The sequence below is a fragment of the Filicampus tigris genome, chromosome 9, assembly GCF_054856515.1.
Source record: "Filicampus tigris isolate MCC_2025a chromosome 9, RoL_Ftig_1.0, whole genome shotgun sequence".
NCBI classification, from domain to species: Eukaryota; Metazoa; Chordata; class Actinopteri; order Syngnathiformes; family Syngnathidae; genus Filicampus; species Filicampus tigris.
In genome coordinates this window covers 1,599,574-1,615,000 of record NC_141225.1, presented here as the reverse complement: position 1 = coordinate 1,615,000, position 15,427 = coordinate 1,599,574, and the positions used below count along the sequence as shown (strand labels likewise).

Genomic DNA, 15,427 nt, shown 5'->3' with positions numbered 1-15,427 from the left:
CCGGCCCACTATCAGCCCTCGTGCGTGTGCCGTGCTCGCGAGGTGGCCAAAATTCATCTCAGCCTACTCGGTGAAAGGCTTCTTTTCAGGCTACTTCCTAATCCCGCGTCGGTGCGAGCGACAACTGCTGTTATTAGGGATTGTGGCATTGTCCCCAACCTGCAGAACCCCCCACAAGATCGATCTCAGCGACCATTCATTTACTAATGTGATCGCACTTTAGTTTACATAATTAAATGTTGAGATATTAAGATTTGAATGAGGCAAAATAACATGCCTTTTCTCTCAAATATATTGTTATAATCGTTTGTTTCTGATACTGTAATTATTTTCGGTATAAAAATTAATTTGGTGTTCAAAAAAACTTTTTTCAAACTAGAGTCAAGAAAAAGAGGGGGTCGTCTTATAATCAGGGCCGTCTTATATTCGGGCCAATACGGCAAGTAACTTGACTATGACTTCTGGCTGGCTGTTGAACCCAAATAATGATACAATATGACAAATCCAGCCCGGGGCTCGTGATGCAAGTAAACACGTGCGTTGGCTAAGTACTACTGGCGCATTTGAAGCGTGTCCACAGCGGGTTCAAATTGTAAATTAGCCAGCTAATGATCTTTAAAAAGCCTCGGCTGTTAGAGCATTTCTCCTGCGGCGACATCAATCATGGATGCTTTTTTTTTTTCGTTTTGTTTTTTGGTCGGAGGGCGGAATGGGGCGGGGGCCGACAATGTTTATGGCCGGGGGGTCACGGCCGGAAGGGTACCCAAGTCAAGGGTGGAGGGTCACGGCCGGACCGGCAAAAGTGGTCAAGTGCCCAGCTCTGTTGCTTTTGTTTGACACAGTACATCGAGCACTAGTTTAATGGTATAAAACGTCTTTGGACGTGAAATGGTTTGTGCCCAGATAAACTCGCCTTTATGACTCGTCGAAGCTTTTCGACCTCGCGCTAGCTTGCTAACTGCTAACAAAGAGACGAGTTTGTTTACAACACATCACTCAGCAAAATGTTCTATAATGTTCCATAAACTTATATGAAATTTGTATACCTATATAATTAACAGATTAATGTTGAACAGCAGTGCGAACTAAATCTTGAATGAAAAGTAAAAAGAGAACAATAACTGATATAAAGTCGTAAGATCATAACCTTGTATGTTGTGATGGTGTTAAGTGGTCACGTTGAAGATTTGACAGCTATTGTGCGCGTTTGCTTTCAAACAACTTCCTTTCTGCCTCCGGTTAATTTGAATCACTGCCAGTATCACAAAATAAAATCTCTACTTGACCGATTAGAGCAACCATAAACAGCACAGGTATTAACCATTTTTAGAAACACATAACGGACTTCTGTTATCTCACTCACTCACTCGACCGCCTGCCCCTGTGGCAGCATACAAATGTGACGTCACGCATTGGGGGGTCGGTTAGAATCACTGAATATATTTTAGAAGTACAAATGCTGCACCTTGCTTTATTACAAATGTACATTCATGTGAATACAGTGTGTATCCCATATCTCACTCTCACAAGCACGAAGACCTATGAAAATAGGGTGTTTATTCAACAAACGTATTTTGTGTGTATATGTGACTACAGATACTTCGCAAGAGATGATTTAAATATGAATAATTTTACATCCAAGTGAGTGTGCAATTCTTTAGAATTACCCAAAAATTGCCGCTTATTTGGGATTTTTTTCAAAAGGCGAGGTATCGGTACAGTATCGGCATTGGCCGATACTGCACAACCAGGTAGCGGAATCGGTATCGGCCAAAAAGTGGTATAGGAACAACACTACTTATAACCAATGACTCGGATGCAAAAAAAAGCATAATCAGGACATCCCGAGATCCGTCTATTATCTGAACCGTCTTATTCCTCATGAGGGTTGCAGGCGTGCTGGAGCCTATTCCAGATGACTTCGGGCAGTAGGCAGGGTACACCCTGAATTTGTTGCCAGCCAATCACAGGGCACACACAGACAAACAACCACTCACAATCACCGAAGGACAATTTAGTGTTCCATTAAACTACCGTGCATGTTTTGGGAATGTGGGAGGAAACCCACACAAGTACGGGAAGAACATGCAAACTCCCCACGGGAAGGAGGCGGGCCCACAAACGTCTTGCCGGTGTTGTGCCAAAGTACTCAACATCCTGGCCGCGGGGGCACCTGCCAGAATCTGTTGTCCCTCCTCCAATCAGAAAAAGGTAACCAGTGACTTGCTCTGTGTATTCCTAGGATCATTTTGAGTAACTGTAGCATGTTGCCCTGCTAGCATGTTGGAGTAGCTCTTCTCTAGGGCTGTTGTGTCTTTCTACCTTTAAAGCCAGGAGAGTGGATACGTCTTTTTCTTTTTTTAATACAATTCTCGTTTTCTTAGCTAATGAAATGCATCAGAATATACATGTGACGGTGTCATGAGACAGCGGAGAATGTCTCGGGCATTAATGGCGACGCAGACGATCGCAGGAGCTCTGAAATAAGTAATGTCAGTGAAAAAGATGACGCACTTGTGGACTCTGAACCAGTGGAACCAGTCGAACGTGATTGTAGACAATGTCAATAACGTCTTTGTAGCAGATTAGATGATGGTAATCACCACTCATTTTTTTAAATGTAAAAATAGTGCTTCTTTTGCACTGACACTTAATTTTTACATCTTCGATTGAAACAGTAAATAATAAATTCGGGCCTGTGTGAAAGCCATATGTCTAAGCTCTCAAATTCTTTTCGAATTATGTTTATTTATTATCTGCTATAAGGGCTAAGATATCAATTATTTTGTAGGTGTTCAATTTCTGGGAGAACCTCAGGTTTAAAGGGATGGACGGCCATGTTTTCACTAACAAGTTCATTTTGTATATTTTTTGATTGGGAAAATGAAAATAGTTGTCATTTTCCATTTTATCAATACATTTGGGAGAAATTAGGAAATAAGTGACTCCATGCATAACGCCTCCTGTTAATGAGGCAAATGGCCGCGCCCCCTACCGTTCTATCCTTGTTCGGTCGGAGTCACTGGAGGGACCGATTACAAACTCTCCATTGGAAATCATTGTACTTTCATTACTTATAACGACCAAAAAAAGTGATCAATTGGCAACAAAATTTATGTGGACATCCCTACTAATGCCCACTTCAACATATCAAAAGGAATAACCTCTCCGTGGCTGATTTATATGAGAATGAGGAAATGTGGAAGTGAGCAGAGCTACATAGATTTATGCTGAGACAACCGCACACTGCTTCTTTGATTGAAAAAAAAAAAAGAAAAAAAAAAAAATCAGATCATGGCGAGGCATTAAACACCAGTCAGGATATTTACAGAGACCAAAGTGGGAATGAGTAGACATGCATATTTATTTGGATGAGGAATGGCCCCAGTTTTTCGACGTACAACATTTTCACAAATTATACATTACGGTATTTTTCATTCATTATAATTATAATGAAAATGACTACAACCCTGCTCAACAATAAGGAAGAGACTAGAAAAAAATGTAATCCATGGCAGAGTTCTGAGGCGAAAACCACTGCTGACCAAGAAGAACAAAGGCTAATCTTTTACAAAAAAAAAAAAAAGATTCCCAAGACTTCTGGGAGAATATTCTATGGACTAATGAGAAAGAAACGTTCAAGGTATATGTCTTGTTACAGCTGGTGTAAATGTAACACAGCATCTCAGAAAAAGGACAGCATACCAACAGTCAAACATGGTGGTGGCAGTGTGATGGGTCTGTGCTAATTGAGGACCTGGATGACTTGCTGTGATTGATGGAAACATGAATTCTGCTCTTTACCAGAAAACACAGAGGATGAATATTTTTGGCCATCTATTGGTTGAAAAAAAAAAAAAAAAAAAACTAAATTAAGGAATGTAGAGTAGACAAGTCAAAGTTGGGACTTGAATCACATTAAAATGCTGTGGCATGACCTTTAGGCTGTTGCTGCTTGAAAACCCTCCAGTATATCAGAATTTAAGCAATTCTACAAGGAAAGGAAAATATCTCCACAGAGATGTGAAACACTTATTGCCAGATATAGAAAATGCTTGATTTCGGTTGTTGCTAGTGAGAATGGTCGAAGCCATTATCAGGTTTAGGCAGCAAGTGATTTTTCACACAGGGCTAGGAAACTTTGAATATTTTTTTTCCTTAATAAATAAAATCACCATTTAAAAACTGCATTTCATGTTTACTTGGGTTATCTTTTCCGGATATTTACATTTGTTTGGTGATCTTAAACATTTACGAAGGGAAACTGCAAAAAAAAAAAAAAAGTATTAATTTGAAAAGAGGGCAAAACCCTGGCTATTCTGTGGATTTTTCTTCCACCGCTAGGGGCGGTCATGCTCTTTCACAGCACTGTATGAGCATGAATTTATGAGGCCTGCTCGGACGAGAGGAAAAACATCTTCTAAGACAACCATAACAGTCCAGTTGCGAGCTATTCAATGGCCTAAGACCGCATTAGGACAATTCATACGCCAAGTTTTGGGGAATTTGACTTCTCCAATGTATTCTATTAAACCTCAAAATCCGTATCGTATGGTCTTAAAACATGTACAGAATTCACTCTATTTACACAACAACATTTACACATGAGATCAAGAATTTAGGAATTTGAAGGTCTTACCCACTGTGGTCCCACTTCCAGGCCATCTCCCTCCAGCTGTTTTTATCCTGCAGAGCCTGGTACAACCCCACAGCAGCATGTCCAACCTGAGCTGCGACCTGCACAAAATGCCACAACACTCTGGCTACATAGTGTACTACAGCGGAAATTTCAAACATACTTACATAGTGTACTACAGCGGAAATTTCAAACATACTAACAGCTGAAGCCCTGCGCACAAAAGGCGAAATCGGTGCTCGTCACCATCGGTTCTCGATATTTTGCCATGCGCCCCTTATGTGCTGGCTGGGTCATTTTTTGAGTGCGGATGGCGCAGCGTCATCGGCGCAGAGTATCAAACATGTTTGCTAGTTTTAAGGCTTGGCACCATCGGCGCTAGGTCTGCGGAGCACAGGGGCCAACCGCACACAGCTATTATCCATGGTGACTGCGCTCTTCATACACCAAATATGGTGGCATTTTTGCAGTTGTCTCGAACTTAAGTACATAATGAGAGCTTTTATATGAGAGCCAGGACATGATGGAGAGGAGAAACTAAGTCTCCTGGCTGGCCTGGGAACACTGGGATGACCCTATAAGAGCTGGATGAAGTGGCTGGGGAGTTATTGTCCATCCATCCATCCATCCATTATCTCCCGCTTATCCGAAGTCGGGTCGCGGAGGCAGCAGCTTCAGCAGGGAAGCCCAGACTTCCCTCTCCCCAGCAACATCCTCCAGCTCTTCCGGAAGGATCCCAAGGCGTTCCCAGGCAAGCCGGGAGACATAGTCTCTCCAGCGTGTTCTGGGTCGTCCTCGGGGTCTCCTGCCGGTGGGACATGCCCGGAACACCTCACCAGGGAGGCGTCCAGGAGGCATCCTAATCAGATGCCCGAGCCACCTCAACTGGCTCCTCTCGACGCGGAGGAGCAGCGGCTCGACTCTGAGTCCCTCCCGGATGGCCGAACTTCTCACCCTATCTCTAAGGGAGAGCCCGGACACCCTGCGAAGGAAACCCATTTCGGCCGCTTGTATCCGAGATCTTGTTCTTTCGGTCATGACCCACAGCTCATGACCATAGGTGAGAGTAGGAACGTAGATCGACCGGTAAATTGAGAGCTTCGCCTTTCGGCTAAGCTCCTTCTTCACCACGACAGACCGATACAGGGTCCGCATCACAGCAGACGCTGCACCGATCCGCCTGTCGATCTCCCGTTCCATCTTACCCTCACTCGTGAACAAGACCCCAAGATACTTGAACTCCTCCACTTGGGGCAGAATCTCATCCCCGACCTGGAGAGGGCACGCCACCCTTTTCCGACTGAGGACCATGGTCTCAGATTTGGAGGTGCTGATCTTCATTCCGACCGTTTCACACTCGGCTGCGAACCGCTCCAGCGAGAGTTGGAGATCGCGGCTTGAAGAAGCCAACAGTACTACATCATCTGCAAAAAGCAGAGATGCAATACTGAGGCCACCAAACCGGACCCCCTCGACACCTCGGCTGCGCCTAGAAATTCTGTCCATAAAGGTTATGAACAGAATCGGTGACAAAGGGCAGCCTTGGCGGAGTCCAACGCCCACAGGAAACGAATCCGACTTACTGCCGGCAATTCGGACCAAACTCTGGCATCGGTGGTACAGGGACCGGACAGCCCTTATCAGGGGGCTCGGTACCCCGTACTCCCGAAGCACCCCCCACAGAACTCCCCGAGGGACACGGTCGAACGCCTTCTCCAAGTCCACAAAACACATGTAGACCGGTTGGGCAAACTCCCATGCACCCTCGAGGACCCTGCTGAGGGTGTAGAGCTGGTCCACTGTTCCACGGCCAGGACGAAAACCACATTGCTCCTCCTGAATCCGGGATTCGACCTTCCGACGGACCCTCCTCTCCAGCACCCCTGAATAGACCTTGCCGGGGAGGCTGAGGAGTGTGATCCCTCTGTAATTGGAGCACACCCTCCGGTCCCCCTTCTTAAAAAGGGGGACCACCACCCCGGTCTGCCAATCCAGAGGCACTGTCCCCGATGTCCACGCGATGTTGAAGAGACGTGTCAACCATGACAGCCCCTCAACATCCAGAGCCTTTATGAACTCCGGGCGGATCTCATCCACCCCCGGGGCTCTGCCACCGAGGAGCTTTTTGACTACCTCGGTGACTTCAACCCCAGAGATAGGAGAGCCCACCTCAGAGTCTCCAGGCTCTGCTTCCTCAGTGGAAGGCGTGTCGGTGGAATTGAGGAGGTCTTCGAAGTACTCTCCCCACCGACCCACAACGTCCCGAGTTGAGGTCAGCAGCACCCCATCTCCACTATAAACAGTGTTAATGGTGCACTGCTTCCCCCTCCTGAGACGCCGGATGGTGGACCAGAATTTCCTCGAAGCCGTCCGGAAGTCATTTTCCATGGCCTCCCCGAACTCCTCCCACACCCGGGTTTTTGCCTCAGCAACCGCCAGAGCCGCATTCCGCTTGGCCTGCCGGTACCCGTCAGCTGCCTCCGGGGTCCCGCAGGCCAAAAAGGCCCGATAGGACTCCTTCTTCAGCTGGACAGCATCCCTTACCGCTGGTGTCCACCAGCGGGTTCGGGGATTGCCGCCGCGACAGGCACCGACCACCTTGCGGCCGCAGCTCCGATCGGCCGCCTCAACAATGGAGGCACGAAACATGGTCCACTCGGACTCGATGTCCCCCGCCTCCCCCGGGACGTGGGAAAAGTTCTGCCGGAGGTGGGAGTTGAAACTCCTTCTGACAGGGGATTCTGCCAGACGTTCCCAGCAAACCCTCACAATACGTTTGGGTCTGCCAGGTCGGACCGGCATCTTCCCCCACCATCGGAGCCAACTCACCACCAGATGGTGATCAGTTGACAGCTCCGCCCCTCTCTTCACCCGAGTGTCCAAAACATGCGGCCGCAAGTCCGATGATACGACTACAAAGTCGATCATCGAACTGCGGCCTAGGGTATCCTGGTGCCAAGTGCACATATGGACACCCTTATGCTTGAACATGGTGTTCGTTATGGACAATCCGTGATGAGCACAGAAGTCCAGTAACCGAACACCGCTCGGGTTCAGATCGGGGGGGCCGTTCCTCCCAATCACACCTCTCCAGGTCTCACTGTCATTGCCCACGTGAGCATTGAAGTCCCCCAGCAGAACGATGGAGTCCCCAGGTGGAGCGCCCTCCAGCACACCCTCCAAGGACTCCAAAAAGGGTGGGTACTCTGCGCTGCCGTTTGGTGCATAAGCACAAACAACAGTCAGGACCCGTCCCCCCACCCTCAGGCGGAGGGAGGCTACCCTCTCGTCCACCGGGGTAAACCCCAATGTACAGGCGCCAAGCCGGGGGGCAAGAGTTACCATGGAGTTATTGTCCGTCTCAGTGAAAAGGTCTATTTTACTAATGGACAGAGCTGGGCACTTGACCCTTTTTTGCCCGTACGGCCGTGACACTCCACCCTTGACCTGGTCACACGCATGAGGGCAGATTAGTGGGCCGGACTAAAATCCACTTCCGGCCATGCTTAGTCCAGCCATTTTTTTACATTTGTCACCCCCGACCCCTCCACCCCAAAAGTGGGCATCCGGCCGGGCCGGAGGGTCCCACCGGTCCGGCCCAGGGACGGACTGGACCATATTCAATATTTGTAAACATTTGAATGTACTCCATAATTCAAAAGAGCGTAGCCGTGAAAGATTATTGAATGTGTCATTCGTAATTGGTTTAAATAATTATCACTTCTAGTACTTTTCTAGTGAATCATAGTCCACACATAGTTGGATTGATAGAAAAATCCATTGACCTGGTTGCATTTGGTCAGAAGCACATTAACAAAGAAAGTATTTTGCATACATGTCGCTGTCATCCGATAGAATTCAAGACCATCACTTGTCAGGGAACCCCTCCCAAAAAACAGCAGATTTAGATTAATAATTTGCAAAAATAATAGACCCAAATAGGGACTGACGCAGAATATAGATTGGGGAAAAACATTTGAAATTTACCAAATTTGGACATATGTGGTTTCAGCTCGACAGAGTCGATATACAAATTACCAAGAGCGGCTGCACCAAATGTACCTTTCCAACGCTCATGGCAAGGTCCATGTTGACCACAAACACCATTTTGTACATGTAGTCCTCATCAGCTTCCTGTAAAGGAGACATACGAGACACTGAGATTTGGCTATGGACAAACTCATTAAGTCAATGAGTCAATGTGTACCTGTTGAGACTAAGGCTAGGTTAAGGGCACCTCAATCTCCAGTTTGTTGAAGTAGTACATGGCCGCCTCTTCAGCAGAAATATTCCCAGTATGCAGGAGTGCCTAGAAATGACGAGAAAAATAATAATTACGCTCAGGCATTAAAAGCATTCCCTGAAATGGGAATGTGCAAACAGAAAAGATAAACAATTGTCGATTATCCTAGCAATTATTCCACTGATTACTCGCGTAACCTCTGGGTCAAGTGCTTCTATAAAAAGATCAAATAAAAGATCCAAAATAAAATTAAACACAAAATCCAGTCACAACTGTCACACCCGCCTCCTGCCGCCCTGCCGACTAAGGCGGCCACGACTAGTCGACTAATCACGACGACGTCGACGATCTAAATCGTCGACAATTAATTTAAGTCGTCGACAACTGGTTTATTTATATATTTATTTATTTGGAGCATTGCTTTTTTCTTGAAACAGCCTCGTCTTGCGCTTTTCCTCACTGGCTGGTTGCCTGTCAAGGGCGCACATGGTCATCCGGGTCTTTGTGATCTACACAGAAGCATAGTGGGAAGTGACGCGGGGTGTCATGGCTACCTGGTGTTAGCAACAGAGACCTAAAGGCATGGCACATTTCACCCACAAATACTTACGATGCAAACCTCCCTTTCATGGCAGCACAACGGGGATTCTCGATAATCGAGAAAGGAAGTACGTTGTGGCTGATGCTTTTTTTCATTTCTGACACGTTCAGTCGCGTCTGAAAGATATCTGTAGTTAGCACACACACACCCGTTACGGTGTGCGTTTGATGCCCACGGAAACAATGTCCTTTTTGCGATGCTAACATATTGTAGCGCCTAATATGGATTAAGGATTTAGTCAGCGAACTCGCGTTTTTAACAACCACAACAGTGTGCGTATGCCGTGTTTGACATCGAAGCAGAAAACACATAATTAAGTTTGTTGCAATATACAATGATTTAGTACTAACTAGGCCTGCACTATATGTCGTTTGAACATCGCGATTGCAATGTGCGCATGCGCGATAGTCACATCGTAGGACGTGGGATACTTTCACTTTTTTTTTTCTTAGAACATGCAAACTTGTTTTGCTTCATAAAAGCAGCAAGCCAAGTGCACGACACAGCCTGTGTCGCTCACCTCCTCCCTCCTGCCAGTCACCGACCCCTCCACCTCCACTCTCACAGCCACTGCTGTCTGCCTGCTCTGAAAACACGAACAGGCGACATGGAGGAGGAGACAACGGCTGCAGAAGCGGCAGTGGATTAAGTCCCCAAAAGAAAGTCAACATCCGAAATATGGAAGTATTTAGGATATAAAAAGGACGATTCAGAACAAAAAAAAACATTCTTTGTCGACAGTGCCTCACCGTTGTTGCTGCAACGCGAGGTAATACAACAAACCTGTCCGACCATTTGAATCGCCATCACAAGCCCCGAATGACCAGTTCAAACTAAGACGTGGGACAGACGCCTTTGCTCGCATAACACCTTATGATAAGAAGTCCAAACAGCATCGACAAACCATTTTTGTTCGAATTTGTTTACAACTTCGCTGCAGTTTCACAAAGTTTTTTTTTATTATCTTAATGTTATATTTTTGTAAACAACTCAGCCGCTAGTAAACCTGCTTTTTATTTTTTCTATATTTAGTTGAAGAGGTTTATAACTCTGCTGCTGCTTTAGAGGTTTTTTATTTTCTATTTTTGAAATGACACAAGGGACTAGTGCAGTTGCTCTTTTATCTATTTTTTGTTTTAAAATATTTGTAATATTTTGCTGCTGTTTACATTGAAGTGTGAAATGCAGTGTTAAATAAATAATCTATTATGTTACAGAGACATGGCCTCCGTGATCTCTTTTATATACAGCAATCATCATTCACAGATGAACCCCCTTAGTCTGGATTAAACGATATTTTGTGAATACAATGGTGTCATGGTGAGTTAACCAAATGATTCCCAAACAAAGCGATTCAAGTCATCTGGTGAAAATTCTTCTATTTTTAATATTGCAATATATATCGCAAATCCCCCGAAAATCACAATGTCATTTTTTTTCCAATATCATGCAGCCCTAGTACTAACAAAAAAATATGCTCCTCCTAATAAATAACGATTTTTTTCCCTTATTGCATTGATTGTGCAGACCAATTTACTACTATTAAATTACCCATATTTATTAGTGAAGAAAGACAAAACGTTTGGGATAAAGATTGAATGAAAACAAAATTTGAAACCAATACAATTGTTTATTTCAGTTTTCTTTATCACAGTGCTTTTTCATAATTTACTCCTCTGATTTCACTATCTTCTACATAAAAAAATGCTTGGTGCCAAAGAAGAGTGAAATTTGTTTGCAAGTATTTCTTTTTGTATTTATAGAAAGTTTCATAGGATTAGTGCAATTCTGCATAGTGTATAGTTTTGGTTTCATTTTTAAATGCACTAAACAATTGCAGCCAAAAGTTTTAAAGCCACAATATTGACTTCAATTTAAGATGCACCATCATTTATGAACATCTCAGTACTGCTGGTACAAGCTGCAAAGTTTAATCAAAGTTGAATGTTGTATCATCTCATTAATTTGTACATACATAAAGAATCAGGCTGTAAACTAATTATGGGTGTATAAGAGCAGCTGCTTGCTGGTGCGGCACGCTGCAATTTACATATGATCCGATTAGTCGACTAATCACGACTACTGTTGGTGATTAGTCGACTACCAAAATAATCGTTTGTGGCACCCCTACCACCGACTCAAGAATGATAACCACAGGAGTCAGTCCGAGTTGCAACACATCCTTACACATTTTAAATAAGACTTAGGGTTTCTGAAGTTATTATATAGTCACTTAGTCGTAAATATTTTCATTGAATTTAATTTGTCCAAAAACTGTGGGTTGATCCAGCCAAGTGGTGCATACGCACTCGATTGCTGCAGAGACAACCTCTCGAGCGGCTGTAAGAACGTATACGGTCCATTGCTGGAAAGTGCATCTTGCTGGCTGTGAGTGAGCCCACGACCCACTGAAACCATTGATGTGTATTACACATACTACTACCATTTATTTTTGTTGATTTATTGTCCACATTTTCCCACAATAATTCACATCACTTACACTACCACTGGGTCTCTGCTAGCGATGTGTTGACAACAGACGTGTCTCAAACTATAAATGAAAAACTAAATGAGAAGATTTAAAGAAGTAGTATAGTTGAAACGAAGATTTAAATATTTTGTGACTTCAACACGCAGGTGGGCTCTCATGATAACGCCTCCTCAACTAAAATCCCCTCCGCGGAGGTTGCAGTCATTACGAGGGTTGTGGGGGGCTAGTAACACATGAATTGAAGGTATTTGTTGTTTTAGCAAGTGGTTCTCCTATCATCACATTAATAAAGTTCAAGAAATAGGAGATCAGTGCTGGTCTCGACCAGCCTTGACAGTTCAGTTCAGCCAGTCCTGGATCAAGACAAGATAAAGACTTTTGGGAATCGAGGCCAAGATAAGACCAAGACCTTTAAAATGTGGTCTTGAGTGTTATAAGACCAGTGATCCCTGAAAGTTAGAAGAGCAAACCTGCACAGAAGATTGTAGAAGTGTATTGTTGTACCTGTTTAGCTGCCTCTTCCGGAATATCCAGGTCCCGAAGTTGTTGCAAAAACACAGGATTCACATTCTGGGAAGCTGAGTCTGGGGGATTTGGTTGCTTCGATGGCTCCATAATTAACTGCTTAAGAAAAAGAAAATTAAAAAAAAAAAAAGTCTTAATACACAGAAAAGGGTTTTTAGCAGAGGTGGCCAGCATCCTGAGGAGATGCTTAATGCAAAAAAATAAATGTTGTCAAAATATGACTTAGGCCATTATTTTAAGTAGCTGACGATGTTTCTGTTGCAGCTGCGTGACATTTAAAACATCCAGGATACTGGCCAATGAGGACCGGAACTGCCCATCGTGAGCTTTGCGTGAGCGGAGAACAGCGCCATCAATGTAATGCCGATGGAGCCTCGTGAGCGCCGGGCTTAACCCATTAAGGATGGGAGTGCATAACCGTCTTTCTATCCTTAAAGCCTGGAGCGCCGTTGCGTCTTTCTACCCTAAAAGCCCGAGAGCATATACGTAATTTTCTTTTTTTCCATCCAATTTTTGTTCTCTTAACGAATGAAATGAACCAGTAGAACGTGATATATGGTTAAGATATATGTTTGTATACAATGACAACATCGACGTCTTTGAAACAAAATAGAGGATGGTAATTACCACTGGATTTTTTAAATTAAAAATAGTGCTTCTCTTACACTGACAATTTATTTTTACATCTTTGATTGAAACAGTAAAGATTAATCAATTCTGGCCTGTGTGCAAGCCACATATCTAAGGTCTCAAAATCTTTTGGAATTATGTTTCTGTCTGCTAAAGGGGCTGAGATATTAATTATTTTGTAGGTGTTGAATTTCTGGGAAAACCTCAGTTTTTCAACGGTAATTCCAAAGACGACCTTAGGTTTTGGGGAGCTGTTGAGCGAGGCACTTTAGGCTTTAATGGGTTAACACCAGCAAAATAACCACTGCCTGAAATATATTGCAAGTTTCGTTGTAATATTTTCAGACTATGATTAGCATATGCCTACACATGTCCACAAAAATGTGGGTGAAAATCAAGGTTTTCGTACGTTTTGTAATAGTCGGTCAGGTTGGTCACAGTACACGCTGGCTGTGTTCGCCAGTCACTTTCACAATATATATATACATTTATTAATAATATATATTTTTAGATTTATAAATTTAAGCATTAACATTAAATATATATACAGTAAAACAGTCCCACGCATAGTCCCGCTGTAATGTTCCTGACAGAATTTTAAAATAGGAACATTTAGATCAATTGTTTAGGAAGTGAATTTACATTGGTAAGCGGATCTGTAAATGTGATGCAGTCCAAAATTTTGGCGCAACAAACTTTAGCACTGGTGCAACTAAGAAAAATAGTAGGAAATACCAGTGCAACAGGTACAAAAGGTTATTCTAGAGCCCTGTAACGTAAATAAAGCATCTTATAGCCGCTCTTGCTTGCTTGCTATTAATGCTGAGGACAATGTTGTTCCCTTTCTCTTGAAAAGAACTGATTTAAATTTGGCCATTAATGCCTAATGTAATAAATCAGACAAGAGTAACTGAAATTGCATCATTTATAAGTAGCCCATCTTTTGAAATAAGATTTACTGTACAAAATTCAAAGAATAAAACCAACCAATCTAAAAATGGCATAGGCCTCTGTGGTCTTAAAAAAAAAAAAATATATATATATATATATATATATATATATATATATATATATATATATATATATATATATATATATATATTATGACTCTAAAATAGAAAAACGAATCGAGGATTTGGAATCATGACACTGTACTGGCCTCACAGAAACATATCTGATAACCAGCTAGTTAAACACCTCCACACAATAAGTCACTGACGCCAGGATGGGTTTACACCTTCTCTTTATATGGCAGGTGTGAAACTGTAACAGATACAGAATGAAAAATGTATAAAATGTACGAAAGTCTACGATTCACAAACAAAATGGCGGCACAGTCGGCAATGTAAATAGTTAACTTCTTAATTTCTAATTTGCAAGTTCGGCTATCTAACATCAATCTATTATTAATTACTTGAAAAATACTTACAGTGAATGCCGTTTTATGGACTTAAGCGTCAGACACAACTCAACTTGCTTCGCGTATTGACTGTACTAGTGTGAGCACTGAGCAAGAGCACTGTTCTCGCGCTGATTTTTTCACCCTTTCTTAAAGGGGCAGCGCACCATTAAAAACACAGGCTTAAGAAACGCCATACATCTGTGACTGATAAAGGCAGTGGTTTTAAATCTTGCGTGTTGGTGTGTTGTTATTGGAGTTCGATGTATAAAGTCGTTAGGTGCATCATTAAAATCTCCTCCAAGTATTAATTGTGCATCTTTATGTTTTCATTTGAGTGTTTCAAATGTTTCACAAAGGGGCACATGATTTTGGCTTGATTATTATTATTGTAACTGTATAAACTGCAAACAATAAAGAAGGTGTTATATAATTTGAAAACCAAGATTATCCATCTACCGTCATCTGAAAAAATGGTCTCAAAGAGATGAGCTTTAATTTTAGAAGAACAGCTACCCCTTCTGATTGTTGTGAAGCATATGAAAAAAATAACATTCATCACCCCACTGTGCTTTCCAAAATTTCACATCATTAACACTTGAATGAGTCTCTTGTAAAAAAAAATCAAGTCTGCATTTTTTAGTCTGCAAAACATAAAGATAGGTATCCTTTTTGTGTTGTCACGGATACCTCTAACATTAAGGGATATAATTTTTCAGGAACTGAAATGCCATGCAATGTCATCTGCCATTTAAATCAACAAAATGTAGAAAAATAACGCAAATTGGATGTCTGTTAAGGACAATAAGGAATGAGAACACCAATGGAAGATGCTTTCTAAAAAAAACTAAATTGTGAGCACCTAAAACAAGGCAAACTTGGACTTATTCTAAATTATTCTA

General features: G+C 42.9%; 1 protein-coding gene across 2 annotated transcripts in view; it reads right to left on the bottom strand.

Moving 5' to 3' along the window:
• LOC147141621 (putative peptidyl-tRNA hydrolase 2) overlaps positions 1–14,669 on the bottom strand; it is a 26,798-nt gene extending 12,129 nt beyond the window's left edge. The window contains exons 1-5 of one of the 2 annotated variants that reach the window (XM_086041174.1): positions 14,556–14,669; positions 12,476–12,592; positions 8,874–8,945; positions 8,699–8,770; positions 4,640–4,737 (exon numbers count right to left, since the gene is read on the bottom strand). In XM_086041174.1, coding sequence (XP_085897300.1) covers positions 4,640–4,737; positions 8,699–8,770; positions 8,874–8,945; positions 12,476–12,586 — 353 coding nt within the window. In that variant the 5' untranslated portion in view covers positions 12,587–12,592; positions 14,556–14,669. Of the gene's footprint in view, positions 1–4,639; positions 4,738–8,698; positions 8,771–8,873; positions 8,946–12,475; positions 12,596–14,555 lie in introns of both variants that reach the window. The other variant, XM_086041175.1, reaches the window with a different exon arrangement.
• Between the last annotated feature and the right edge of the window lie 758 nt (positions 14,670–15,427).